Below are 26,958 nucleotides of genomic sequence, written 5' to 3'. Positions count from 1 at the left end.
AGAGTCTGTATATTTTTGTTATTTAATAAATTATCTTAAGAAAACGAAATTGATAGAAAGGATATAAGGTTTCTTTTATTTTTCTTTTTATGGGAGTTTGGGGAAAAATATATGTAGCATCCCGATCCACACTCCATTCCAGTTCATGGCGGTAATGCACATCAATAAGTTGCTTGCCAACCGCCAAAAAAGAAGAAGAAGAAGAAGAGCAGCGTCTGGATCAGGTGAGTGTTCACTTCTTGTTTTGCTGATGTTTTATTTACAATGTTTCAATGTGAAATTAATCCACAGCATAAACAACTAAGCAGGTGTAAGTGAACCAGGGTGTGATATTATTTAAAATCACGGACATTTCAAATATCCATGTTTTTCCTTTACTCTGATTTTGTTTTAATGAGGAAAATCAAAGTCCCTGGTGAATTAATGAATGAAACGTATTCATACCCCTTTAAATTTCTCACTCTGTTTCATTGCAGCCATTTGCTAATCTCAGAAAAGTTCATATTATTTCTCATTAATGTATACTCAGCATCCCCTCTTGACAGAAAACATACAGAATTGTAGAAAGCTTTGTAAATTTATTAAAAAAAGAAAAACTGAAACATCACATGGTCATAAGTATTCAGACCTTTTGCTCAGTAGAAACCCCTTTTTAGCTTGTACAGCCATGAGTCTTCTTGGAAATGATGCAACTAGTTTTTCACAGCTGGATTTGGGGATCCTCTGCCATTCCTCCTTCAGAACCTCTCCAGTTCCATCGGGTCGGATGGTGAATGTTGGTCATAGAGTTGGATGCAGGCATGCATAACAAATCACATTTTATTTGAAATATATTTACATTTTTCAAGAGTACATTGCCAATATACTATTACAGAATTGTACAAATTGTCAATACATTCAAAATTTGCAGACAACATGCTTATGAAAATTAGTACAATGAAACAATAGGTACACTTTAGAGGAAATGTGAAAAATATTGAACCAAGGACAGAGTATTGTTTTAATTTAATATCACAGTATTCCAGTATTATTGCAAACATACTGACATTTCTCCTTCCTAAGAACAGTGAGGATCAACGGCAGAACATTCCCATTCACTGCACTTTACAGAAACCTACAAAAAAGAACATTTGTATTTTAAAGAGTACAGAAAAATGGCAAAGAAAAAAGTCTGACTTACAATTTTAAGACGTAGCGGACTCGCTATGCATGTGACATCATCAGAACTGATGATGATTGGGACCGGATGCCTGGGCTGGGAAAACATTTCTAGGTTACTTCTTTACCTGTTTATGTTAGAAGTAGAAAAAATAGTCAGCAATATGATAGAATCAGTTGATGTTGAGGCATCAACTATGAAGCTGTTTTCAGTGAGGTCTTAAGGGAGACAATCTACCATCAAATCTTTCCATCCATGATCTGAACACGTTGATCCCTGCAGGGTGGTGAGGGGGGCCGGTGGGGCCCAGCTCCAGCTGTCACCAGACGAGAGGCGGGGTTCACCCTGGACAGGTCACCAGTCCATCGCAGGCACTGAAAGCTAACAATGAATAAAACGTATGAAAGAGAAATGATAAATTAACAAGGAGAATAAATGATGTCCAATTATTTTAAAATCAAATCATGTTTATTAATTGCAGTGATTTATAATTGCTGACGTCAGAGACTCAGAACCTGGTTTTAGAGGAAGAATTGAGCTGAATCAGGAAAACTGAAGTATATTTTGAGGTTGTCAGTAACATTCCTCTGTGGGATCCAAAAGTCAAGATTCTGAGAGTAGCGTTGTTGTCTTGTAATAGGAAGGGCGTAGGTTCGATTCCATCTTCCTCTTGCCACATGTCAACGTGCTTTGGCACCACTGTTTGTATATGTTGGACCTCCCAGCTGTGGTGTTTATCTGTATATGGCAGCCTGAGTCTGTTGAATGTGTAGGTCACTCATAGCACAAAGGCTTCAGCCTGGATGTATTATTGAGTTTTAAATATATAACAAGTTTTCAGACTCTACACTGGTTTCCAAAATAGAAACTCTCCAGCTTTTATTTAGCAGCTGAACCAAAATCTGCAAAATAAAAATCCAACTGTTTTGTCAGTTGATCCGAATCTCCGACCGCAGAGTGTCCTTGCTTTAAATTCACTTAAATGGATCCATGATTAGCTGTAACAATTGATATTTGAGAAATATATATTTTAGAGGTAAAAACAATACAGTAGGGGTTTTTTAAAATAAATATTAATAAAATATTGTCACATGGACATCCAGGTTGTTGAATTGTACTTAAAAGTATGTATGTGTATATATGTTGTAACAGATAGTAGACTAAAGTAAATTAAGAATTTTCTAAATTAAGTATGACGCAGATTGTTTATGGATTAAATCTTATGCATCCTGGAAACAAATCGCCAGAGAAGCCAGGATGAAATTAAAGGGTTTTTGCTCTCAGGAAAATCTGGATGAAATAAATCAGCAGATCCAAAACAGTCTTGATAAAGTGAAACAGAATTATGAGTTTCTTCAACGTAATTCTTTAAATACTCCAGATATTGTGCAGAAACTAGATGCCTGTACTATACTAACAAATGAGATTTATGATCTTGTGTGTAAGCGTTTAGAAGGGGGTATTGTTGAAGAAAAATGTAATCAATAAGTTGAAAAGGAAAGAGTGCGAGAAGTCTTAAATAGAGACGAATATCAGTCTGTTTTTGGAGAAATCTCTACTGAATGTTCTTCATGTGGTTCATCAATTACCAGCTCCAAAGTTTCTCAAGGGCGTGTAATGGCAGAAGCTGATCTTGCGGCTAAAAAGGTACAAGTTAAATCCATGTTGGAGATTGAAGCTCAACATGCGAGAGTCAGTAAGCTTGAATGTGACTGGAAGTGTCATGAGTCCCAGATTATGGCAGAAATGAAGCAGAAGGAAGCTGAAGTGCTACAGCAGCTTGATGAGGAGAAGAGCAAGTTAAAGGTAATGCAAACAGATATGGAAGTCAAAATGGCTGCAGCTCGGCTTGATGTTTATAGCAGACTTGAAGATGGGGTAGAAGGGGAAAATCTTGATTTTAAGCCTGAGGTTAAATCAGTGCAAATTTTAAAACACCCAAGAAAGTCAGCTGCAAGGGCTGCATCAATTCTACCACCTCAAGCTCTGAGATTCCTGCAGTAAACTTGGCTGAAGCCTTAACGAGCTCATTGAGTTTAAGTCGCCTTCCTGTTCCTGAACCTGCCATATTCTCAGGTGACCCTTTGAAATTTGTGGACTTTAAGATATCATTTACAACTTTAATTGATTCAAAATCCATCTCTGTTGGGGAAAAAATGTTGTATTTGAAAGGTTATCTCTCTGGAGAAGCCCGAAAGGCTGTGGAAGGTTTCTTTTACAGAAGCTCTGAGGATGCATATGAGGGTGCTTGGTCAGTTGTACAGGACAGATATGGAAACCCATTTAGGGATAAACTTATGTCATGGCCAAAGATTGCACCAAATGATCCATTATCTCTCAGAGATTTTGCTGACTTTTTGAAAAGTTGTGAAGAGGCTATGCCTCAAGTAAAAGGACTGTCCATCTTAAATGATTGTGAAGAAAATCATAAGATGTTGAAGAAATGACCAGACTGGGTTGTACGTAAATGGAGTAGAGTTGTTGTTGAAGTGCTTGAAGCGTGTGGAGAATATCCATCTTTTGAATGTTTTTCTAGATTTATACAAAAGGAAGCACGTATAGCATGTAATCCTATTGCTTCTCCATTTTTGTTAAAGTCTAAAACTTCTTCAAATGATCTTTCCAGGAAAGCTAAGACTTTTAATACCAGTACGGAGTTCAAGAAACAAGAAACTGGTCATGTTCTGAAATCTAAACTGCCTTGCTTGGTTTGTGCAGACATATCACACAGTGTTGCTAAATGTCCCAAATTTGCAGTTAAATCAATGGAAGACAAAAGATCATTTATATATCAGAACCATCTTTGTTTTGGATGTTTAAGGAAAGGCCATTTATTGAAAGACTGTAAAACGCGGCATGTTTGTGGAGAGTGTAGACGACATCATCCTACTTGTTTACACAAGGACAGAGTGAGATGTCAGGATGTTGGTCAGCAGTTTTCAATCTCTCCAGAAGAAACAGCTCAGGTTTCTCACAGTGTTTTATCTCATGCACTCACCCGAAACATTTCTGCCACATCAAGTATTATTCCAGTTTTTCTGTCCTCTGTGAAGGATCCTGGGAAAGAAATACTTACTTATGCACTCCTTGGTACTCAGAGTGACTCCTCCTTTGTTTTAGAAGATCCGTTGCATTTTGTTTGGCCAATCACGATTTTTAACGTCTATAGACACAATTTAGAAAATGGGCAATTTTTGCAGTATTTCTGAAATATAATTAGATTTCAAAGACCAACATCACATTACTGTTGTGCAAAAGACCTTACAACTGCATCTACTATTTATTTATTTATTTATTTATTTTACCTCTGTGCTTTTACTCTAAAGTGAAAGAAAATTTGTTCTTAAGTGAACAACTGTTCACTTAATTTATTACTACAGGTACTTCAACTGCAAAGGCCAGATCTGTTATCTATTTTGGGTTTACCAGAGAAGATACCAGAAAATAATTCACAAAGTAAAATGGCAAAATAATAAATACAAGGACTTTTTTATGATATTGAATTTTATTCTTTTAAAGAGCTTCATTTTCCTTTTTGTAGTTTTTTTAATGTAATGCCACTCTCGGTGAAGGCATTATGTCCTTTTTGTAGCCAACAACTTTTATTACTCTAACTTGATAAAAACTACAGTTCAAACATTTAATTTCCAAAATGTCTACGGTGTGCTCTGAGAAAAGATTTCAACAATAACTGAAGGAGGGAAAAAATAAACTTTTAAATCTGGAGTGTTTTAACATTTCACAGAAACAAGAAAGATTCAGGCTTTAAGAGCTAAAATCTTAAAACCTTGAACAGTCAAAGAAAACAGCCAGGTTAGCTTAATTTGCTGACAGGAAATAAGAAAATCTAAAATGTTTGAAGAAATGAACTTGTTTTCTGGACCAATTGGAGGTTCTAGAGGAAGAATTCTGAGAAATCAGTGTTTTAAAAATTTATATATATATTTCTCTGACTTTGTATTGCTTTTTGAGGCTCTAAAAACCCCCGTGTCGATACGGTCAACCAGTTTAATCATTGGGTAATTAACCATTCAGGTAGCAAGGGACCAATTGCTCAAACAGATGTTGCCTGGCATCTAGAGGGATGACTTAACAGCCAAAGAGGTCCTTATCTTCTGCTGAGTCATGAATAATTCATGTGTTGTGTGTGTGTGTTTTTTTCTTCCAGTGTAAGTTGATCATTCTCCATTTGATGAGACCTGAAACTTTTTCACCTCACCCCGCATGAGGACATAAAATGAAAGTCTGTATTTAGTTTGTACTCAACTTAGCGAAGGGGCTAGTTGCTCACAAAGGCTGCACTCTATCTGGTCCGCACAACTAAAGGGCACCAGCACAAATCGGTGTGTTGCAAAATCAGCAGGAAAATGTCCAGAGTATGCAAAGCAGTGCTCAACCTCAGGGTCCGGGGAGAGGAGGAGGAACCACATGGAGAAGAAGCAATTTCCAACTGAAGAGATTTCATACCAACATCTGATCATGAGCTATTCAAGCTTGTCAAACCGTCACGTCACTTTATGCCCAAGAATCAGCGATCTGTACAGCTCAGCAAACCATCAATCACTTGGCAAAATATTAGAAAAAGCTGTATACTGTACCTTCATATTTAGGGTGATATGAAGGAGTATTTTCTAAGGTGGAAGAATGAGATGCTTCTCAGGCACCGCATACTGTATGCTGTCCTGCAATATTACGATAAATCTGCCCTGCATAACATTTAAAAAAACAAAACAACTCAGAAATATAAAGGTCAAACTCATCATTTTGAGCTTATTGTAACCTTAGGAAGAGATGGAGCTTCAAATGTTCGAGAAGAAAAGGGAAACGGCAGAAAATGTCTTGTTAGCATTTTTTTTGTCTATCATATTGTACATGTTCAAAAAGTAAATAGGACAATTTCAAGGTGATTTACAGAACATTGGGTCATGTAACACTGTCGTTTGAAAAATGGATTTTCTGCGTCATTCATGTTTGAAGATATTCCTGTACACAGATATTCTGTACTGTTTTTGGTAGATCGGGTTTGCATACATCAGTCATCTGATGTATCATTGTGTGTGTATATATATACAATATATACAGTTATTATTTTTTAAAACCTTAAAAAAAAACTGTTCATCTGGACTGAAATGGGTTCAGATCCAAACTGATGAAACTTGAATTATGGAAGATGCAGTTATTTTTGGCCTGTTGGATAAACTTTTGCTGCTCATACATGATGCATATTTCAGTGATAACTTAGAAAGTGTTGTTGGTCCATGAAGACCTGTAAAACTCACCAATCATGCCTTTAACCCACTTTTCAGATTTAGCAGGGTTCTATTGTCCTACCAGGCTACCATATGTCTGGATTCGAATTTCTTTCTTTCTGTCTTTTTGTTGATTTGTGAAGCAGTGTACAGAAAATGTCTGACCTGTTACTTTCTAAACCTTTAATTCAGTTCATTATTCCAAGTTGGGAAGCGTTTGGCAGCTCAGAGACGGCCGTCGTTTATCTCAGTCTTTCCAAATGTCCCAATTCAAAGGTACCTCAATTCAAGCTTGAAGTACCTGGAGACCAATCAGAATTGCCTGACATTTTTCCATACTAAACAGAGCAGACTGAAGATCAGACAGCGATCACTTATAATCAACCAATATATTCCAAGATAACAACTTCACCAGGTCACTGACCAACTAGGAGCCAACACCAGTCTTCCCAGTTATATTCCACCAGCAGGATGCCTGGTGGAGAGGTTAGAGGTGCTGCTCTGCAAACCCAAAGATTTCATGTTCAAGTCCTGCTTATGCTCAGATTTAAGTCAGCTGAATGTGTAGTTGTATTTTAATTGTTCAACCATAATTATAAATCTCAATGTTTTCTAATTATTAAGGTGATTTTTAATCAGAAAATAAAACCTCCAATCTTTTGGATATTTAAGTTTCAGAACCACTAACAAAAACCTCTTTTATGGCTCTTGTTCATTCGCTAGAATACAGTTGATTGCAGACTTTCCTTCACATTTCCACAATTTTTTAGACTAAAACCTGGAAGTTCGTATTGATAGTTATTGATTACCAAACTGAACCTGTTGCTGCCAACAGTTTGAATCAGAAGAGCTTTTAGAGTGTTGTAAAGATTTATGGTTAAATATCTTTAATGACCATAGTGAGCTGTTCTGATGGATCTGGGTCGTCCAATCAGGATGGACCTTGTTTTCCTCCATCAGCTGCAGATTCACCACCACCAGAACTTACTGCTTCAGTCACTCACACTATCAGCTGCACTTTGTAACGTGTGAAACTGTTTGATTGTTGTGAGAGTTTGGTTTGTTCCTGTTTTACTGCCTGCTGTAAAATTAATTACCACCAGGATAAGAAAGAGGAATCGACCTTTGACCCTTGCAGTAGGCTTGGTATCATAAAGGTTAATGATTAAAGAAGTGGAAGCAGTCAGAAAATGATCCGTCTAGAAATGGAGTCAAATGTTTTCCAGACTAGAAATAAAGACAGAAATATTAAAGCTGAACTAAAGCGATCAGATCTCCTCCCAGGATTTTTGCTGATCACTTCCTGTTTTACTGAACTACTTCCTGTATTGATAAGTTGACAGGAAATGACCTAAAAATGAGAAAAACCCTGAAAAAGTTTTAATCTGAGCTCAGTTTTCCAGGTCTGCTCACTGTTGAGTCAAAGGGAAGAAAACATTAAAGGTGTTCAAAATCACCTGGGCAGGGGGCGGAGCCTCAGGAGGAGTCAGGTATCAGAGCAGGAGAAATGGGGTCAATGTTCATGTAGCAGCAGAGCAGAATCTGGATCAGGTGAGTGTTGACTTCTTGTTTTCCTCTCTCTGGGTTTTCTCTCTGTGGAGGAACCAGAACCAGAACTCGGCCCGGTTCTCCTTCAGCTTCAGCTCTTCATATTTTCACAGGAAACAGACGAAGCTTTTATTTTCTGACAGATGGACTCAAACTAACAGAAACAGGAAGTTCAAACCTTTGTTTGACCCGTTTATCCTGATAAAGTCTCATTAATCGTCTCTCTTGGAGAAATTTGACTTTAGTTTGGTTCTGATGCTTGCGTTGTACTCTTCCATATCATCACCAAAATAATCAATACATTAATAGATCAATATGGACATTAAATAGATTAAAACTAAACAGCTGCTCCAACCTCTAATTCTTTATTGAGGAGCTAAAGTGTTATCTGGTTTTTTATCAGTTTGTTATCTGGACGTTTGTTGTCCTGGACCTGTTCCTCTCAGGCTTTGTGTTCATTGATAATTTTACCTGGTAAAGGTAAAGTTATCAACCTTTGAATTCTTGATAACTACCGGAAATTTTGAGGAAATCTCTGCTGCTCGGCCCTGAGTTCAGGAAAACATCCTCAGAGTTCAGAACATGATCTGCCTGCTGAGGTTGATCTGTTCCAGCAGTTCTGGAGGAGACAGAGGAGATGTCCTACCCACAATCCTCTCTGCTGGTTTAATCAATTAAAATCTGATTTTACCGTCAAGTTACCAAAGCAGCATGTAACGCTCTGCTGTAAAAATCCTCCTAACATCAAACCTCCAGAGTCTTCAGAGAAAGTTTGCTGTTTGCCAGCTGGGGTCGTCCTCAAGGTCAACTACCAGCTGTTTGAAGGAGAGTGTGATGTCATGCTGGTGCACTGTGTCGTGGAAAAAATACTATTTCCAAGCACTGTTCAGGTGAAATCACTCAATCAGGTTTATTCATATATTGTGCACAATACAGAGAGCGGGGCTGCACAGTGGCACAGTTGGTAGCACTGTTGCCTTGCAGCAAGAAGGTCCTGGGTTCGATTCCCGGCCCGGGGTCTTTCTGCATGGAGTTTGCATGTTCTCCCTGTGCATGGTGGGTTCTCTCCGGGTACTCCGACATCCTCCCACAATCCAAAAACATGACTGTCAGGTTAATTGGTCTCTCTAAATTCTCCCTAGGGGTGAGTGTGTGTGTATGGTTGTTTGTCCTGTATGTCTCTGTGTTGCCCTGCGACAGACTGGCGACCTGTCCAGGGTGACCCCGCCTCTCGCCCGGAACGTAGCTGGAGATAGGCACTGGCAACCCTCCCAACCCCATTAGGGACAAAGGTGAACAGAAAATGGATGGATGGATGGATGGATACAGAGAGCTTGTAGGACAATCAGTAATGAAGCAGGTCTGGATGAAAAGCTCTGCCAGGCAGAGACAACACATGAGTTTTATACCAAAGATAAAGAATTAACAACAAGGGGTGAGACAGTCTGGTTCTGATGCAGCTGTAGAAAACAACTTCCAACCTTCTACATGTAACCCAAATAGTTCTTTTGGTGAGAGTTCACAATCATTCATATAACATGACTAGCAGATGTGACCTTAAATGTAATTTTTCCATCACAACGGCCACCAGGAGGCGCTCTCCAGCTGAGCTGAGATCCAGCAGCATCTCCACTGTCTGATCTGTGTTAGCATGGAGCAGCTGAGCTTCACACTCCTCCACTGCTCAGCTGTGTGTCTCTGAGGGAGAGTTTGAAGTCAGCAGATTGAGGAGAACATCAGAAAACATCTCAACATGTTGATGTGGCAGAGAGACAGTCATTGGTGGAAAATATGACCTGATACTGACCCTGTGCTGCGAAACAGCCAATCAGAGCAGACAGTTCAGTTCAACCTGCAGTGGCTGGAAGACAGCAAACAATGATCCCAGTTCATTCATCTGATTCCCATTCAGCTGGTTCCATTGTTCGTGAGGCTGAACAGAAAGAAAAGCTAAAGTCAGTAGAAAGCAGGACCTGCTGATGCAGACGGACTGCAGATGATTTCAAAGCAGCTGAATTACAGTGAAGATGAATCACTTGTTCTCTGTTTCCTTCTGGATGGAAACTGATGTTGACTTTGATGTTGTGCAGCCGTTTAAACCCAGTTGAGTCGGGTCCGTTCAGATCCTGTCTTTGTGCAGATTACATGACCTCTAGAGTTTTCCTGCCTCTTCCCTGATTCTCCTATAAATAGATAAGTGATGGAGCTCACTGAGGATGCTGACGGCACAAACGCTTTCTTTGTTGAGTCCATGTCCGTCATCCTGCAGGTAGAACCCCACAGCCTGCTGGTGCTGGATCTGGACGGGTCCGGTTCCACCTGTTCCCTTTGCCGAGTCGCTCTCCTCAGCTGGAGGAGCCCTGACTCCTGCAGTGACCTCTGACCTCCATGCCCCACTCTTCCTATACTCACCATCTGATCTAAGGCTTGTAACTCATCCCAGTTTCTTCCAAACTGGCTGTAGATACTGATGCTCCTGTAGCAGTCTGTGTCCTGAAGAAGCCTCTGACTTCTCTGTTGCTATGACAGCGTGATGAAGAGGATGCTCAAGGTCATTCATGATGTTTTTGTTTGATGAAGAATCCTTTGGTCTCCAGAGGTTCCCCAACACCCAGCTGGTTAGCCGCTGGTCTCACGTTGCTCCTTCTGACCAAAGGACGTGACGGTTTCTACTTCCTCCTTCTCTCCGTCCTATTGGCTCCTGCTCTGGATCCAGCGCCGTAACTCCGCCCACATGCTTAAGACTCTCTGGGCACCAACACATTACGCTCATTAAAAATCATTATAATTAATTATAAAACATTTACAAGTGGCAGCAACACATTACAACCAGATAATAACAAGCAGGATTTAAAGATGTTTTCATTTCAACCTGAAGGAAATCAGATCCTACAATGATTCACAGTCGATGTAGAACATTAAAAGGAATATTGTTCCTCGTGAAGTAAAATATGATAAATTAATGTTCATATAGGTGTATTAATCTGGTATTTTTAGTTTCCATCCAAACCAAGAGCAAAGTACATTATCTATGAAATGAAGTTTGAAAGATATTGAATTCGTCATGTTTTCCAGATAAAAGATGGCGCAGCAGCAGAAAGTCCAGCAGGAAGTGGATTTCGGTAAGTGATCAGAAGCAAAAATGAACCAGTTTAAAGGAACAAACTGACCAATCACAGCCTGTGTTGCTGCCATGTGATGAACCACAGCCTCAGTGTGTATTAATTGATTTCATGCTTCCTGTTCAGTGAAGCTCTGGTGGAAACATTGTGAGTTTCTATGAAACCTGAAGGTAAAAACTGAACTCAGATGGAAACAGAACTAAAAGGAACCAAAGTGAAGAACAGGCCAGCAGCTCTGATACTCCCGGAATATTTACTATATTAATTTATCCAGTAATTAGATAATTTATTACTAATTTATTATCTCGGATGGAAAGACTTGTTGCCTTTAATCCAACATTTAGTGACAGAGATGCTAAAGCTTAGAGATGGAAATGAAGATCTGTGTCATGTTTAGGTTTCTAGCCTACATGCAGAGCACCACAGGAGAAAGAGAATCAGTAGAAGAATATTTATTGTAAAAAATAAACCAGTAAAGATACTGGCGGGGTTAGGGTCCAACTGGGGAATTCAGCAGCCAGCGGCACACTACGGGAACAGCGAGAGGAAATGGTGAGTTCAAAGGTAATGGGAATCAGGATGCGCGAGACGAGAAAATCTATAATTACTTTTTGGCAGAAATTATCTCGGTTTTGGGAGGGTTTAAACTGCGGGTTCCAGAAGGGCAGCAGAGCTGAGCGGGGTCCAAAGGCCGGGAGGCGGCGGTGGAGGACGGAAAGTAAGTTCTGGGTTCGACGGTGACGGAGGGAAGGGTCCGGCTGCCAGCCGGAGGGAAAAAACTGGAGAATCTTGAAATCCGACAGGTGAGATGGAAGTGGGGGCTCGGGCAACCTGTGGGTAACATCCACGGCGTGTCGTGGAGGGCTTAATCCTAAAACCACAACAGTATCTCAGGGAGGATCCGGAGAACGACACGAGAGAAAACACCTGAAGAGCACAGAGGAAAAAACGACGAATTACACAGAGGAAACTCAGGAGAAAACAAACTCAGAGACTAGCTCCGAGGGGCTCATAGTACCATGTAGGCGAAAACATGGTAACACGAAAACACTCAGGCGTCGGAGTGCTGGCAGTCAGCGTCTTTTCTCCTCCGGATACTGATGAGATGATCACCGACCGGTGTGCAGAACCACAGGCACGCCTCCCCCGGAAAACAGCCTCTGTCTTTGATTTAACTCTAAATGATAAATAAATCTGTTCTTTTCTAACTGCACTCAGAACGACCAACATCATAATGTGGTTTTTAGAAAACCTAGTTTTTCCAGTTTTGGTTCCTTTCTGGACTTTCCATCACAGAACACATATGGATTTCCTGGTAGGGGTCATGACCCCTCCGTCTGAACTAGAACTGCCTTACAGTTCACTTTACAGATAAAAACTGAACACATTCACAGCCTCAGAACAAACTGCTTCATGCTGATGAAACATCCCGTCTTCCAAAAATGGTCTCTGATTTTGAAAAAGCAGTCCAAACAACTGCTTCCACTTCAGGATCCATGAGACCGATCCAAAAACCGTTTTAAGCAAATGAGAAAGCCATTTGTCGTCTTCAATAGTACCATGATTTGTATCTGTACTTCATGCACAGTAATGGCAGTGATGAAAGAAAAATGGTATGCGCTGAGCTCTGATATTCTTGACAAAAGAATGCAAATTAATAGCTGGGAGCCGAAGATTTCCCAGTACACTCTGAAGGACCTTGACAGAAAACCCCAGAGCAATTTCAAAAAGATTTTACGGAAGCTGACACTGTCGTGATCAAAATTTCTACCAATAGAGTGATATTTGTAGGCGTGAGGGCAAGTTAAAAATGTTCAAGTATGTAATATGAGATAAGGATTAGGCAGTAGAAATGAATGGAAGTCAATGGAAAGTCCCCACAAAGAGCCTGACAAACTTAAATGAGTGCATGTGTGTGTGAGCATCTCAGCTGTAGGTTCTATAAACAGAGAGCTGACCGGGTCAGACAACAAAGACCAACAGGTCTAGTTACTATTTTATTCCCTGTAAAGGAAACAAAGTAAAGACACAAACATGATTCCAGTTTAGACCTGAAAAGGTTTAAACTCAGTTTTAGTTCTAAATTTCTTCCTGAACTCAGAAGTTCTCCAGATGTTTGTGAGGAGATGAGCCAGCAGACATCAGAAGGTCATGAAGGAGTGATGGAGAGGACAATTCAAACCAGATGTTACCTGCTGGAATCAGGTTCCTCTGATCCTCTGAACACATGATGGGAACCAGCTTTCTGCTTCACAGGACAGTTACTGGAACTGGATCACTGGACTGACTGGTTCTGGTTTCTCTCTCCAGAAGTCCAGAAGATGGAATATTGGCATCCAAAGGAGGACAGAGCAGAACCTCCAGGATCCATCAGTCCCTCCATGAGGAGTGACCGGTCCAAAGGAAAACCTCCAGAATTCAGTAATGACCCTTTACCATCAGACAGAAAGTAAGAAACCAGTTTCTAACTGATTCTTGTGACTCTAGAGAGATAAAATATACATGATATTAACTGGTTGATAAAAAGTAACTTAATTTTTATTTTAAATTAACTTAGAACTAAATAAGCATAAAGGATGTTGGTCAGTAAATCAGAGTTTGAATGAAGGTCTGAATGAATGAATAATGAAAATGTTGCACGAAAACAAAAACAACCAAGAATGTGAAGAGCAACGACTCAGATTATATACTGGGAACACTGGGTCCAGTTTATATACTGGGAAATCTGGGTCCAGTTTATATACTGGGAAATCTGGGTCCAGTTTATATACTGGGAAATCTGGGTCCAGTTTATATACTGGGAACACTGGGTCCAGTTTATATACTGGGAGCACTGGGTCCAGTTTATCCAGGTAGGCTGATGACCTGACCTGCTTGGAGCTTCAGCAGCTCCAAACAGACAGGTCAAAGGTCAAAGCGCTTCTAGAGAACTGGGCTGGTCTCCTGGTTCTGAGGTTCTGCTTCCTGGTCGATTCTAGGGATCTGGTCTTTAATGACCCACATCAGCCCCTCCTACTAGCTAAACAGCTTTGGTTCTGATATCATGGACCAGATCCTCTGATCTCCACATTCTACCACTAGATGGCAGCAATGTGATGCTGTGCAGTGCATTCTGGGCTTTGTAGTTCTATTAATGGATATTATAGAAGAACTTTGTGGAATAATTCCTAGAAATATGATCTGATCAGATCCATCAAACTGGGACATGAGCCTGTTGTTCTGCAGGTTCTGCTTTGACCCATGTGACCCAGACCAGTAGAACCAGTTCTGGAGAAAATGTGGAGTTTGACCCAACAAATAAATGTGAATGTTTCACTCTGGAGCTTTAAACCTTCTGCTTTTCTGCAGAAGTTTGTGTTCAGATCTTCTTCTCTGGTTTTTATCTCAGAGTTTCTCACTGATTGATGATCTGAATAACAACATGTTTGTGTTTCAGAGGGCAAAACCACAGATGGAGAGCAGAACCTCAAGGATCCATCTGTCCGTCCATGAGGAATGATGACTCCAAAGAAGAACCTCCAGACTTCAGTACTGAACCTGGACCATCAGAACCAGAGTAAGAAACCAGTTTCTAACTGGTGGATGTGACTCTGCAGAAATCAATCAGGTTTTAACTTTGATTCTGATTAAAAACTGTTGCAGGAAGACAACAAATATAATTTAAACCATTTAAGTTTAATAGTGACCTAAACTGGGCTTTAAGAGACCAGAACCAACTGTGGAGGAAAAACTGAATATTTTCCTTTGTGTTTCTGAAGCTGCAGCAGCTTCCAGGTTCCACAGAGGTCTGGTGTCTGTGGGAGTGGGAACCATAACGGTGATGATGGGACATTTATAGAAGCACAAGCACTTCCTGTTCCACCATCACATTCAGCCAATCACAGCGCTCATTTCACTGACATCAACCAGCTGCAGACGGAAGGTTAAGGGTCAGACTGGAGACTAAAGTATGATTAAACTCTAACATTTTCCTCATAACAAGTGAAATAATCTCCTAAAAGGCTCAGATATTAAATGTCAGAAAACATAATTATGTCCCAGACCGACTGTCAGGCTGAATTCACTAAATAAATGTCAGTTTGATCCACATCAACCATCCACCATAAACTGGAACAAAGAAAACTGATTTACCAAGAAACTCGGCTTTAGATTAATCCGATCAATATATCAGAAAATTATTGGTTATCACAAAATCACTGAACACACTGTGATTATCATGAACTGCTTTGAGTTCAGTAAATATAGATAATTATTGAAGAGAAATACCTTCAGGCTCTCTGTGCCTCTAGTTTATTTAGTGACTCTTTGTTTAATACATAGTAAATGTTTTAGAGTGTATGGTGGTGGTGCGGTTGATCCTTGATGTGAAGGTTGTGGGTTTGATTCCTGTCTCAGACCATCTGCTTCATATTTTCCTCTCCTCTCTTCATCCTCATACCTGTTAAATTACTGTTAAATATCAGCCATTAGTGCCAAAAATGTCTTCATATAAATGTTTTATTAACAGTTAACCCTCAGTGCAACAGTTGAATAAAAGAATTTATTGATATTGATTCGAACATTTGGGTCAACTTTGTGGTCCTTGGTACCGGTTCTAAACTCTGATCTCTTCTGTAAAGTCACCAATAAATCCAGATGTTTTCAGATGTTAAAATGTGAAGATTAATATTAGACTATAGAGATTGGTTATTTTAATAATCTATTTAATTTTTAACACCTTGATTTTAGGTTCTATTCAGACAAACCAGACGGGCTGAACAGAACCTGATTTTAATGCTTTTGGTGACAAAGGAACCCAGAAACAGGCGAGACGAGCAGAATCAGATGAAAATCAGAACCAAGTCCATAAAAGGAACCAGACCACCTGAATAAAACAGGAACTGGGCTCAGTGAAAATGGACTGTAACTAAAGACGACAACTGCAAACAATAAATCAGGACAAAAAAAACAACAAAGTGAACAGAACCAAAGTCCAAAGGATCATCATGAAGTCAGATTTAGTCGACCCAACTTTATATGACTAATAAAAACATGAACTTTAGATGACTTGTTGTTAGCTCTGCTAGCATGTCCACATAATGCTCTGCCACAGTATAAAGCTCTTTATAAAGAGCTCAGATCAATGCAAACTGGGGCTGAGTCGTGTTTACTGGTGTTCCGCCATTAAAGAAGGATCCAATTTTCTCCACAGGAATCCAGATTAGAGTCAGTTTTTGTTTTTTCAGCCTCTGATGGATCAGTTTTCTATTCTGGCTCAGACAGAATAATAATTATTGTCCCAGAACAGATTCAGATGGACAAACACAATTGTATTATATCTGGTATCATTATTGATACCAGTTATAGTTTGTGGTGGACCTTCATGAACATCTTCAGCTCCAGCCTGTTGCTAGTGAACTATTTCAGTGATGAAGAAATGTCTTCACAGGAGAAGCTTTGGTGAGGAGGAGCATCCATCCTGCTGTGCTTTGGGTCAGAATGTTCTGATGGATCCGGTCTGTACCAGCTGCCCCCAGTGTGGGAAACAACCCAGAACAGGATCTGGACGACTGACAGCCAATCAGAGCAGCTGTGCTCCAGGTGAGACTGAACTCCTCCAATCAGAGCTTCCTTCTATCGTCTCTGTGGAACCAGATCCACGTCTTTAGTTGAGATTTGGAAATTTAAGGTTTAAAAGTCTTTTTGTGGTCAGTTGTTTCAACTGAATCTGTGTTTTTCCAGCTGGTGTAACTGGAACTTATGTCCAGGTAACTGGGCTTAATAAAGTCCTCATTTAATTTGAGCCTGTTCAAAAAAAATGGCCACAAGATAAATGTACAAATTTGACTTTTTATTTTGTTCGTTTTTAAAATTATAAGTGAAGACTCTTACTCTGAAGGGTCATGTTGCAGCATAACATGTCATCAGCTCTAAATAAAACAAACACTTCATAGAATCAATTTGATGATTCTTACAGATAATTTTATTTGTGTTTCAGCACATTATGAGGTTAAGGGGAATGAAATAGCAGAGAGGATGGCTAAGGAGAGCAGCAATCGGGTTTTGGTTGATATTAATGTTACGTTTAGCATAACAGAAATAAAGTGTATAATAAAACAATAAAAGAGAGGTGGCAAAAGTTATAGGTCAGCAAATTGCCCAGCTGCCAATATGGTTAATCTGACCTTGCTGAAAATGATTTTTGTTCTACTTTTATTGGTTATTACACCAGGCCTTTAAGGTTCTGCTGGAAAATTGGAGTTTCTAATTTGGGAAAAGACTAAAGGACAATTCCACGTAATTTCTTTCTACTTTGAGCATCTTTAATGTGATCTACTTCAAAAACTAAAATATGTAGACTTCAATCATGTAGATTATTCAGGCCAGAATATCTAAAACCAAGTTTGTAGTTTTTTTTCTTTCCCTAAACGAAGCTGCATTAAAGCTTTGATTTGTGAAGCTTCAATACAGGTTTGATTTCAACCCTTTTAATGTATCTGGACCACGGTCACCATGTCTCTCTATGAAAAGGGAGGACATGGTGGATTTCACTAGGCAGAAAGTGATTTAAACTCTGTTACAGAGTTTAAATCACTTTCTGTCCATTAGAAAGTGACTTTGAATAACCTCAGAGGTCACTGAAGTCTCTGAAAAGCTCCCTGGTTCAAGGTGTGGTTGAGGTTCAGCTGGCAGATGATGGTAAATGTAGAATATAGTAAGGAGTTATGTTACAGAGAAGCTTCTTCAGGAAGTGAATAGTTTGTGAGATCCAAATGGTTTTGGAGACAATCAGGCAGATGAATGTGAGGACAGCAGAGCTGCAGCAGACAACAGAGGAGTGGAGGAGAATCTGGGGACCAACAAGGCGTCCTTAGACCATGGAGGCACAGAAACCACAAGAGGTGAACTGGAGAAAGATTACTAGAAACAATAACTACATGCTATAGTGAAGAGTTAAAAACTCAGAGAGATAACTAGTAACTTGTCCCCTGTCTGCCAGATCCTGGTTTTTACCTGGATTTATGGCCAAATGTTCACTAATCACAATCTATAGTTTAAAGTTTTCTGCTATTAGTGTAGAATAATGTAGCCCATATTTTAAGAGTGCAAGTATTTCAGCTTTTAAACTCAAGCAGATTGAAAATGCTCAACCAGTAGATGGCCCTAATGGGTAAAGGCCCTTTTACCCATTTCCTGAATGGGAAGCTCAATCTGAAGCCAACTTCAGCTCTGTAAAATCCAAACTGTTTCCTGAGTTTGATTCCATGAATGAGAAGTTAGATGGTGAACCACAACTCAGACCTCAATAAAACCTAAACTAACAGGAGCTGTTCCCTCTGCTGGACGTTGTTTCCATCAGAACTAGTTTGATTTGGCCATAATTTTGTGATAAAACAGCAGTGGCCTCAGAGGCCATCAAAGAGGACAATTTGATACATGGGTCTATGCAGTTGTTTATTAAATTAATGTCTATTTTTGTGACTCTCATTCCAAGTATTTTGTGTAATTATGACTGCAAATATTTCAGTAAACTTGAAATTAGATGAAAATATGCAGATATTGTCTCAGGAAGATATAGAAGCTTGTTTAAAGTCCATATTTCTTGAATATTTTTCAATTTCCATATAGATTTTTTATATTTTTAAACTTGTCTTGAGAAAGGTATTTTTTGTTGCTTTTTTATGGTGTTAATATGTTTTAAACACTGAGAGCTGAAATAGATTTGAAAGATAAAACTTTACATCCCAATGAATCAACAGCAGCAACTTTAACTTTAATAGAAAAAATACTTAAGTTGAGAAAATAGTTTTCTTTTAATACACAACTGTAAATAAAACAAATATGAGGGATTTATAGCTGAAAAAACTAAAAGAAAACAATCAAATGGTTTTATGTTTTTTATGTTGCTGAACTTTGTGTTTATTTTGCTTTATTCTTTACCAAATGATAAACCAGCAGTCTAAATGTTTTCTCTGGTCTGTGGTTATTAATACATCCCAGCCTATCACTGCTCTCATTACCTGAATCTAGTTCTGGTCCAGCTGTTTTCTCCAATATATTCTAGTAACAATAATCACATCATCAGTGTTGCATGTTCAACCCAACAACCTGTGGGTTTGATTGGAAGTGGCTCTGTTTTCAGCCTTTTGTGATAAATAAAATAAAACTCAAAATTTTCTTAAAGCTGGTGATGATTTTGATGCATGAAGACAAAAAGGTGAAAAACAACCTGTTTTAAAACTGTTTTAATAGAAAGAGGGAAGGAATGTCAGAGAGACAGAAACTTTATTTACTCTGACAATATAACACATACTGAATTATATATATTTACAGTATAAATGCAAAATGTAATAATCCTAACAATCTGTTGGCCCAACAATTTCCAGTCTGTAATTGTTCTTTAAAAAATCCAATCCAGTCTCTGACTGAGAAAAGTCATTTTAAATGTGAACATTACTGATGTAATGAGTCATTTCTTTGGCAGATTAGAGCTTTTTATCCAGATTTCTTTCATAAAGGCTGGAAAATGCAGGGAGGAAACATTTTTCTGTTTCTATAAGGACAATGATAAGAAGAGTTGATGTTACTGAAAACTCCTGCATTCAATGAGCCTGATGGTTTTGTTCCAACTTTATCACTGAATCATGTTTTTTACTACAGTTGTCTTCTGTGTTTCATTTTTACTTATTACAACTGAATTGTAAATGTGTGGCAGTGAGCATGTGGATGAAACTGTTTAAAGCTGATAGGAGTTGACAAAAATATATTTTGGTGAAATGAAGCAGTTTGAGTCCAATTTACACGTTGCTGAATCAGAGAATGTGGATTTGGCTCCATCCTGTGGCCAGATATGATCACTGCACTATGGAGGCCTGGTGATTCTCCTTTGGTCTATATGGAGTTTTATATGGGCAACAATTAAAGTTTTATTTGGTGTTATTCAAACAAAGAAGCTCAGATTCTTAGCAAACTTTGAAGAATTACTCAGACTGATGTGTTTCATTAGTGAGAGCAATTTAGATTGTCAAAGGTTTGTGTTTAAAACACAAACTTGTGAAAAAACAGAGTGAGGAATATTAAAATATCTCCATACATAGAGTATGGAATATTCAGAACAATTCAAAGAAAGCATCCTGGAAAATCTTGCTCATTTGGATGAACATGTGATATATATACGTATATATCATATATATCATGTCTGAATGTTTACTGTTAACAATATTCAACCCACTGTTGCCAACTCACTGACTTTCTTCCTATATTTAGCAAAATTTCAGACAAAAAAAAAACTTGGTATCTGTCAAAATCGGCAGGTCAGGTTTTTTAAAGTTCGGTAATCTGCCAGAGAACAACAATTTCTACATACATTATCAAATATATTGTAAAAACAAATCACTTCTTTATGAAATTGTGTGTTTTTGTTATTGTGATGACATATTAATCGTTATAAAAAAAAAATCAGCTCCACTGAGGGGGCCCATTAGTGGCCCTGGGGCCCTAAGCGGCTGCTTAGTTTGCTTACGCCTTGGGCCGGCACTGAGACTGATGTTGGAATAACTTTCATTAAGTTTTCTCTAATTATTGAATTATGTTTCCTTCATAGAAGTTTATGAAGAAGAACCAAACTGGCCACTTTATTAGTCCAGTTACTTGTTAGAATATTGCAAATTGTTTTTATTTTGATTGTTTTTCTTTCTTTCTTCAGATTTTGTTGGTCAGTATCAGCCTGACCTTAAAGAATATCTGAAGAAGAAGTTCCAGAGTCTCTCTGAAGGCGTCGCTGAACCTGGAAATCAAACCGTTCTGAACCAGATCTACACAGAGCTCCACATCACAGAGGGGTTAACTAGAGAGGTCAACCAGGAACATGAGGTCAGACACATTGAAACAGCATCCAGGAAACAAGAAACAATCAGAAGAGAAGACATCTTTAAAGTCCCATCTGGAAGAAATCAACCAATCAGAACAGTGATGACCATGGGAGTGGCTGGCATTGGGAAAACACTGTTAACACAGAAGTTCACTCTGGACTGGGCTGAAGGCAAAACCAACCAGAACATTGATTTCATATTTCCATTCACTTTCAGAGAGCTGAATATGTTGAAAGAAGAAAAGTTCAGCTTATTAGGACTGATTCATAAATTATTTTCTAAAACCAAAGAAATCAGCAGCTTTGAAACGTTCCAGGTTCTGTTCATCTTTGATGGTCTGGATGAAAGTCGATTTACTCTGGATTTCAAGAACAATCCGATCCTGACTGATGTTACAGAGTCCAGCTCAGTGGATGTTCTGGTGACAAACCTCATCAGGAGGAAACTGCTTCCCTCTGCTCTCCTCTGGATAACCACACGACCTGCTGCAGCCAATCAGATCCCTGCAACGTTTGCTGGCATGGTAACAGAGGTCAGAGGGTTCACTGACCCCCAGAAGGAGGAGTACTTCAGGAAGAGATTCAGAGATGATGAAGAGAAGGCCAGCAGGATCATCTCCCACATCCAGAAATCAAAAAGTCTCCACATCATGTGTCACATCCCAGTTTTCTGCTGGATCACTGCTAAAGTTCTGGAGGATGTGATGAAGACCAGAGAGGGAGAAAAACTGCCAAAGACTCTGACTGAGATGTACATAGCATTCCTGGAGGTTAACTTCGCAATCAAGAAGGAAAAGTATGATGGAGGAAAAAAGACAAGATCAATCTGGAGTCCAGAGAACAAGAAGCTGATTGAGTCTCTAGGAAAACTGGCTTTTGAGCAGCTGCTGGAGGGAAACCTGATCTTCTATGACGAAGAGCTCAAAAAGTGCGGCATCAACATCAAAGATGCTGCGTTGTTCTCAGGAGTGTTCACTGAGATGTTTAAAAGAGAGAGAGGGACGTGTGACATCTCCGTCTACTCCTTTGTTCATCTGAGCATCCAGGAGTTTCTGGCTGCAGTCTACATGCTCCACTGTTTCACCAGCAGGAAGTCAGAGGTGATCAAGACGTTTCTGGGAGAAAAATACAGAGAAACATCTCTAGATGAGTTCATGAAGAAAGTCATGGAGAAATCCCTCAGCAGTAAAAATGGCCACCTGGACCTGTTTGTCCGCTTCCTTCATGGTCTCACTGTGGAGTCCAACCAGAGACTCTTAGAAGATCTGCTGGGTCAGACAGAGAACAGTCCAGAAACCATCCAGAGAATCATCACCAACCTGAAGGAGATGAACACTGATAGAATCTCTCCTGACAGAATCATCAACATCTTCTACTGTCTGGTGGAGATGAACGACGTCTCATTTTATCAGGAGATCCAACGGCTGCTGGATTCAGGGAAGAAGCTCTCAGAGACTGACTGTTCAGCTCTGGCCTTCATGCTGCAGATGTCAGAGGTTCTGGATGAGTTGGACCTGGAGAAGTACAGCACATCACATTATAGACGACTGACACTGTTTCCAGCTGTGAGGAACTGCAGAAAGGCTCGGTGAGTCCAGATGTTTTCATTGTGTGAATGCTGATTCAGCTCTATTGTCCTCCTGTTTCTTCTTCTTCTTCAAGTTGCTTCTGGATGTTTTTGGTCTTTAACTTCTTCCTTCATCCTCTGGACTATTTCAGCCATTCAACCATCTAAACATTCAGCTCATCCAGGACAGCTGCAGCTTCTGGTTTTTAGACATTTTGATCATTTTAAAAATATTTAACTTTTTATCAGTTTTCATGTTTAAATGAATAGAAAACCCTGAACTCTAGAAAAAAATCTATTTTGTCTGAAAGATCCAATCAGCCAGAGAGACTTTTACACTTTAAACTCCTCTTCACTCATTGAGCCGCTACTCCTTTTAGGATCTTTGTCTTTTTTAAATTATAAAATCACTGTTTAGGTTTGATGGACACTTTAAAATAACCCCAATAATTGCTGCTGTTGTCATGGAAACCAGTTAGAAACTTAGTGAACCAACTTTTCCTCCTCCCACTAGTTTCCTCTGAGTTTGTAAATGAGAGCAAAATGTGGTGATTGTTGTCTGGCTAAAGAAAAAGTCCTAGTTTCTGTCAGATCCTCCCAAAGCTCTGAGAACTCTGCTTCCAGAGCTGGAACCATTTTCCTCATCAACTCTTCATCTGCAGCTTTTGTTGAAGCTGTTAGCCATGAAGACCTGGAGAGACATGAGCTTCAACTCTTTAGACATCCCAGCCTCTTCTAGTTACTGGAGAACTTTCACTGCTTCACCATGAAAAATGCTGCTGGACCCAAACGCTCTGTTTTGGTCTTCAGCTCTTTAAGAGTTTAGCAACAATTTCTTCTAACATCCAAACCTTTGTTCCTCTGAGCCACACGGTCTAGTCCAAGTCCGAGCCGTGAGCAGTTCCTCCTCCTCTCCATCATCTCCAGTAGTTTCCTTCATCAGCTCAGTCAGCCTCTTCATCAGCTGCTTCAGCTCCTTTGAGGCTCTGATGCTGCAGCTCCATCAGATGCTGCAGAGAAAACTGAACTTTCCTTCACAGATGATAGAAGATCTTCAACATCTGACTGCAGCTGAAGGTCTGAGGACATGAAGCCTGGACCAGAACCAGAACCAGAACCTGGACTTTAACCAGGAACTGCACAGATTCTCTGTGGGGTCAAACTCAGTAAATTGAAGATCAGAAGTTGATCAGATGATGACATCACTGTTATCATATTTTAGTCTGTTTATGATCCAGATTGATTTCATTAGAACTGAATTTATTTCTTCTCTAATCACAGACTTGGTGGCTGGTTTTTCCAAAAGGCTGAATGTGAAGTTTTGGCCTCGGCTCTGAAGTCCAACCCAGATCTGACTGAACTGGAAATAAATCAGATCTACATAGATGAAGGTGGAGAATCTGATCTGAAGCCTCTGGTTGAGATCCTGGAGAGTTCAGTCAGTAAAGTGAAGAATCTGAGGTTTGCTTTCTTTATTTATACAATAAAATCATTCATTTATACTTTAAACATTAGTTTAATTAATGCTTTTATTCTAATATATTTTGTTTTAAAACAACCTGTTTAAATGTCAGAATAAAATCTCTAAAACTTTTTACCTTATATATTATTTTTTTTCTTATTTCAGACTTTGAGATTATTGAACTTTGTTTTTCAGTTTTTTACTTTAAAATGTTTTTAACTGATGAACAAAATGAGTAAAATAATTCAAATGATGTAAATTAATGATGGAGATGTTTCAGTTTGGTTTGGTAAAGATTCAGATTGTTTTATTTCTCATTTCTGATTCTCATCTTTACATCCAGAATGAAATGTTGTTCCTCCAGAGTCGAGCCACAAACTCTGACAAGTTCAAATCATCATTAATGACCAAATCTAAGAAATGACTGATTGTAGAAAAGCAAATCTAGATGAAATGAATGAAAGTGAGGTTTGCAGCAGCAGCAGGTTCCTCAGCTTTGTCCTGAAGCTGTGGTTCTGTTGGGCCGGGTCAGAGAGGAACCGTCCTCTTCAGTCTGACAGCTGTCAGTCGGTTGGAGCCTCGTCTCTGTGATGATGCTTCATCAGGTCACGTCTCCTTAGGAAATAATGGCCTCCATTGGCTTTCAGCAGCTTTAATAAGAACCCAAGGCCATTAATGAAGAAACTGAGTGGTTCTGATCCAGTTACCAAGTCGGGTCTCCAGCTGATGATCAGGAACCAGCAGAAATAGCTCAACTCATCCAGGCTGATAGAAAACTTTGAGTTTCTTTATTGATCAAATGTTCTGGTTCTGCTGGTTTGGACTCTTTAAACCAGTTTGACTGGATCAGATGTTAGAATCAGTTCATCATGTTTCTTTTACATTCAGGGAAATTAATTTTCTACATTTTTATTATTTATTTGTTCATGTTTCAGTTTTAACCTGCATCCTGTTGGCTTCAGCTCACATCTTTTATTCTTTATTCAGATTGTGGGACTGCAGTTTATCAGAGACCAGCTGGACGTCTCTGTTCTCAGCTCTGAAGTCCAACCCGACCCATCTGACAAAACTGGAGCTGATCGGAACCAACCTGAAAGATTCTGTAGTGAAGGAGCTCTGTGGTTTTCTACAGACTGAAGGCTGCAGACTGGAGACATTGTTGTATGTAATTATATAATTATCAATATTTCTGTGAATAATTATATATAATTGATCATAAATCAAATTAATTTCTTCTGTTCTAATAAATATTTTCTGAGTTTGTTCCTGGACTTGGATCCAGAGTTTAATTTAGTCCCTCTGTGTAACTGAGTTGGACCTGCTGATCTGAGGTCAGAACAGGACAGCATTCGGACCCCCAGTGTGTAGAAATCCCCCTCATGTGAAGCAGGTCAAAGGTCATTCAACCCAGTCTAGAAAAGTGAATTCCTGGAATCTGACAGGAACTAATCAATAATCAATGATTGATGCTTCAACACTTTGATCAGAACCTGGAATGATTTTACTGACTAAAATCCTCCAACACAACATGACCCAGTACCAGGTTCTGGTTCTGGTTCTGAAGTCAGCAGGTCTTTATTGAAGCAGCAGCTTGTTGGCATTAATATTGATGAGAATCTTTAACTGGTTCTGTTGGACTGGTTAACCTGCATCCTGTTGGCTTCAGCTCACATCTTTTATTCTTTATTCAGTTTGCAGAGCTGCAGTTTGTCAGAGACCAGCTGGACTTCTCTGTTCTCAGCTCTGAAGTCCAACCCGACCCATCTGACAGAACTGGAGCTGAGCGCAACCAACCTGGAAGATTCTGGAGTGAAGGAGCTCTGTGGTTTTCTACAGACTGAAGGCTGCAGACTGGAGACATTGCTGTATGTAATTATACAATTATTGATATTTCTGTGAATAATTATATATAATTGATCATAAATCAAATTAATTTCTTCTGTTCTAATAAATATTTTCTGAGTTTGTTCCTGGACTTGGATCCAGAGTTTAATTTAGTCCCTCTGTGTAACTGAGTTGGACCTGCTGATCTGAGGTCAGAACAGGACAGCATTCGGACCCCCAGTGTGTAGAAATCCCCCTCATGTGAAGCAGGTCAAAGGTCATTCAACCCAGTCTAGAAAAGTGAATTCCTGGAATCTGACAGGAACAAATCAATAATCAATGATTGATGCTTCAACACTTTGATCAGAACCTGGAATGATTTTACTGACTAAAATCCTCCAACACAACATGACCCAGTACCAGGTTCTGGTTCTGGTTCTGGTTCTGAAGTCAGCAGGTCTTTATTGAAGCAGCAGCTTGTTGGCATTAATATTGATGAGAATCTTTAACTGGTTCTGTTGGACTGGTTAACCTGCATCCTGTTGGCTTCAGCTCACATCTTTTATTCTTTATTCAGATTGAAGTGGTGCAGGTTGTCAGAGATCAGCTGTTATTATTTGGCCTCAACTCTGAAGTCCAACCCGACCCGTCTGACAGAACTGGACCTGAGATACAACAACCTGTATTATCAAGATGTTCAGCAGCTGAAGAATCTTGTAGATCATCTATGGTAAGTAAATGTTTGTAGTGAGTCCATCTCCTGTCAGCATATTGAACTAAACCCAGTTAGCATCAAAGCAAAGATCCAGTGTTCCCAGTAAAGCTGCAGCTTCTCATTGGGAGGAGAATGGTTCAGGCTTCCTGATTGGACACAGAGACAGCAATCAGCCAATCAGAGGAGCAGCAGCTTGCTGTGTTCCTGTGTTTGTGTTGGTGTGAAGATGAGTGTTGTTGCTGTGTCCATGTCTCCAGGAAGTCCAGCTGGACTCCATCGTCCAGCCGTCCAACATGTCTAGAGACAGTGGTCCTCATCCATCAAACTGTGGCAGCAGCAGATCTGATCTCAGATCTGTTTGTTCTCTCAGTTCAACAGGAAACAACTGATCAGGTTCATCTTGGTCACAGCTCTGAGATCAGTCTGACTGCAGCCTGGAAACCATCTAGTGGATGTGCTGCG

At 39.5% G+C, this 26,958-nt stretch overlaps 1 protein-coding gene across 1 annotated transcript in view; it reads left to right on the top strand.

Moving 5' to 3' along the window:
• LOC116715868 (NLR family CARD domain-containing protein 3-like) overlaps positions 1-26,958 on the top strand; it is a gene marked incomplete at its 3' end in the record, with an annotated part of 163,667 nt that overhangs the window by 118,848 nt on the left and 17,861 nt on the right. The window contains exons 11-13 of the mRNA XM_032556586.1: positions 16,507-16,658; positions 20,764-22,516; positions 23,777-23,956. Coding sequence (XP_032412477.1) covers positions 16,507-16,658; positions 20,764-22,516; positions 23,777-23,956 — 2,085 coding nt within the window. The remainder of the gene's footprint in view (positions 1-16,506; positions 16,659-20,763; positions 22,517-23,776; positions 23,957-26,958) is intronic.

Source organism: Xiphophorus hellerii, chromosome 24 (genome assembly GCF_003331165.1).
Source record: "Xiphophorus hellerii strain 12219 chromosome 24, Xiphophorus_hellerii-4.1, whole genome shotgun sequence".
Taxonomy (NCBI): Eukaryota; Metazoa; Chordata; class Actinopteri; order Cyprinodontiformes; family Poeciliidae; genus Xiphophorus; species Xiphophorus hellerii.
The sequence above is the reverse complement of the archived record's forward strand: the minus strand, read 5'-3'. Positions and strand labels throughout refer to the sequence as shown.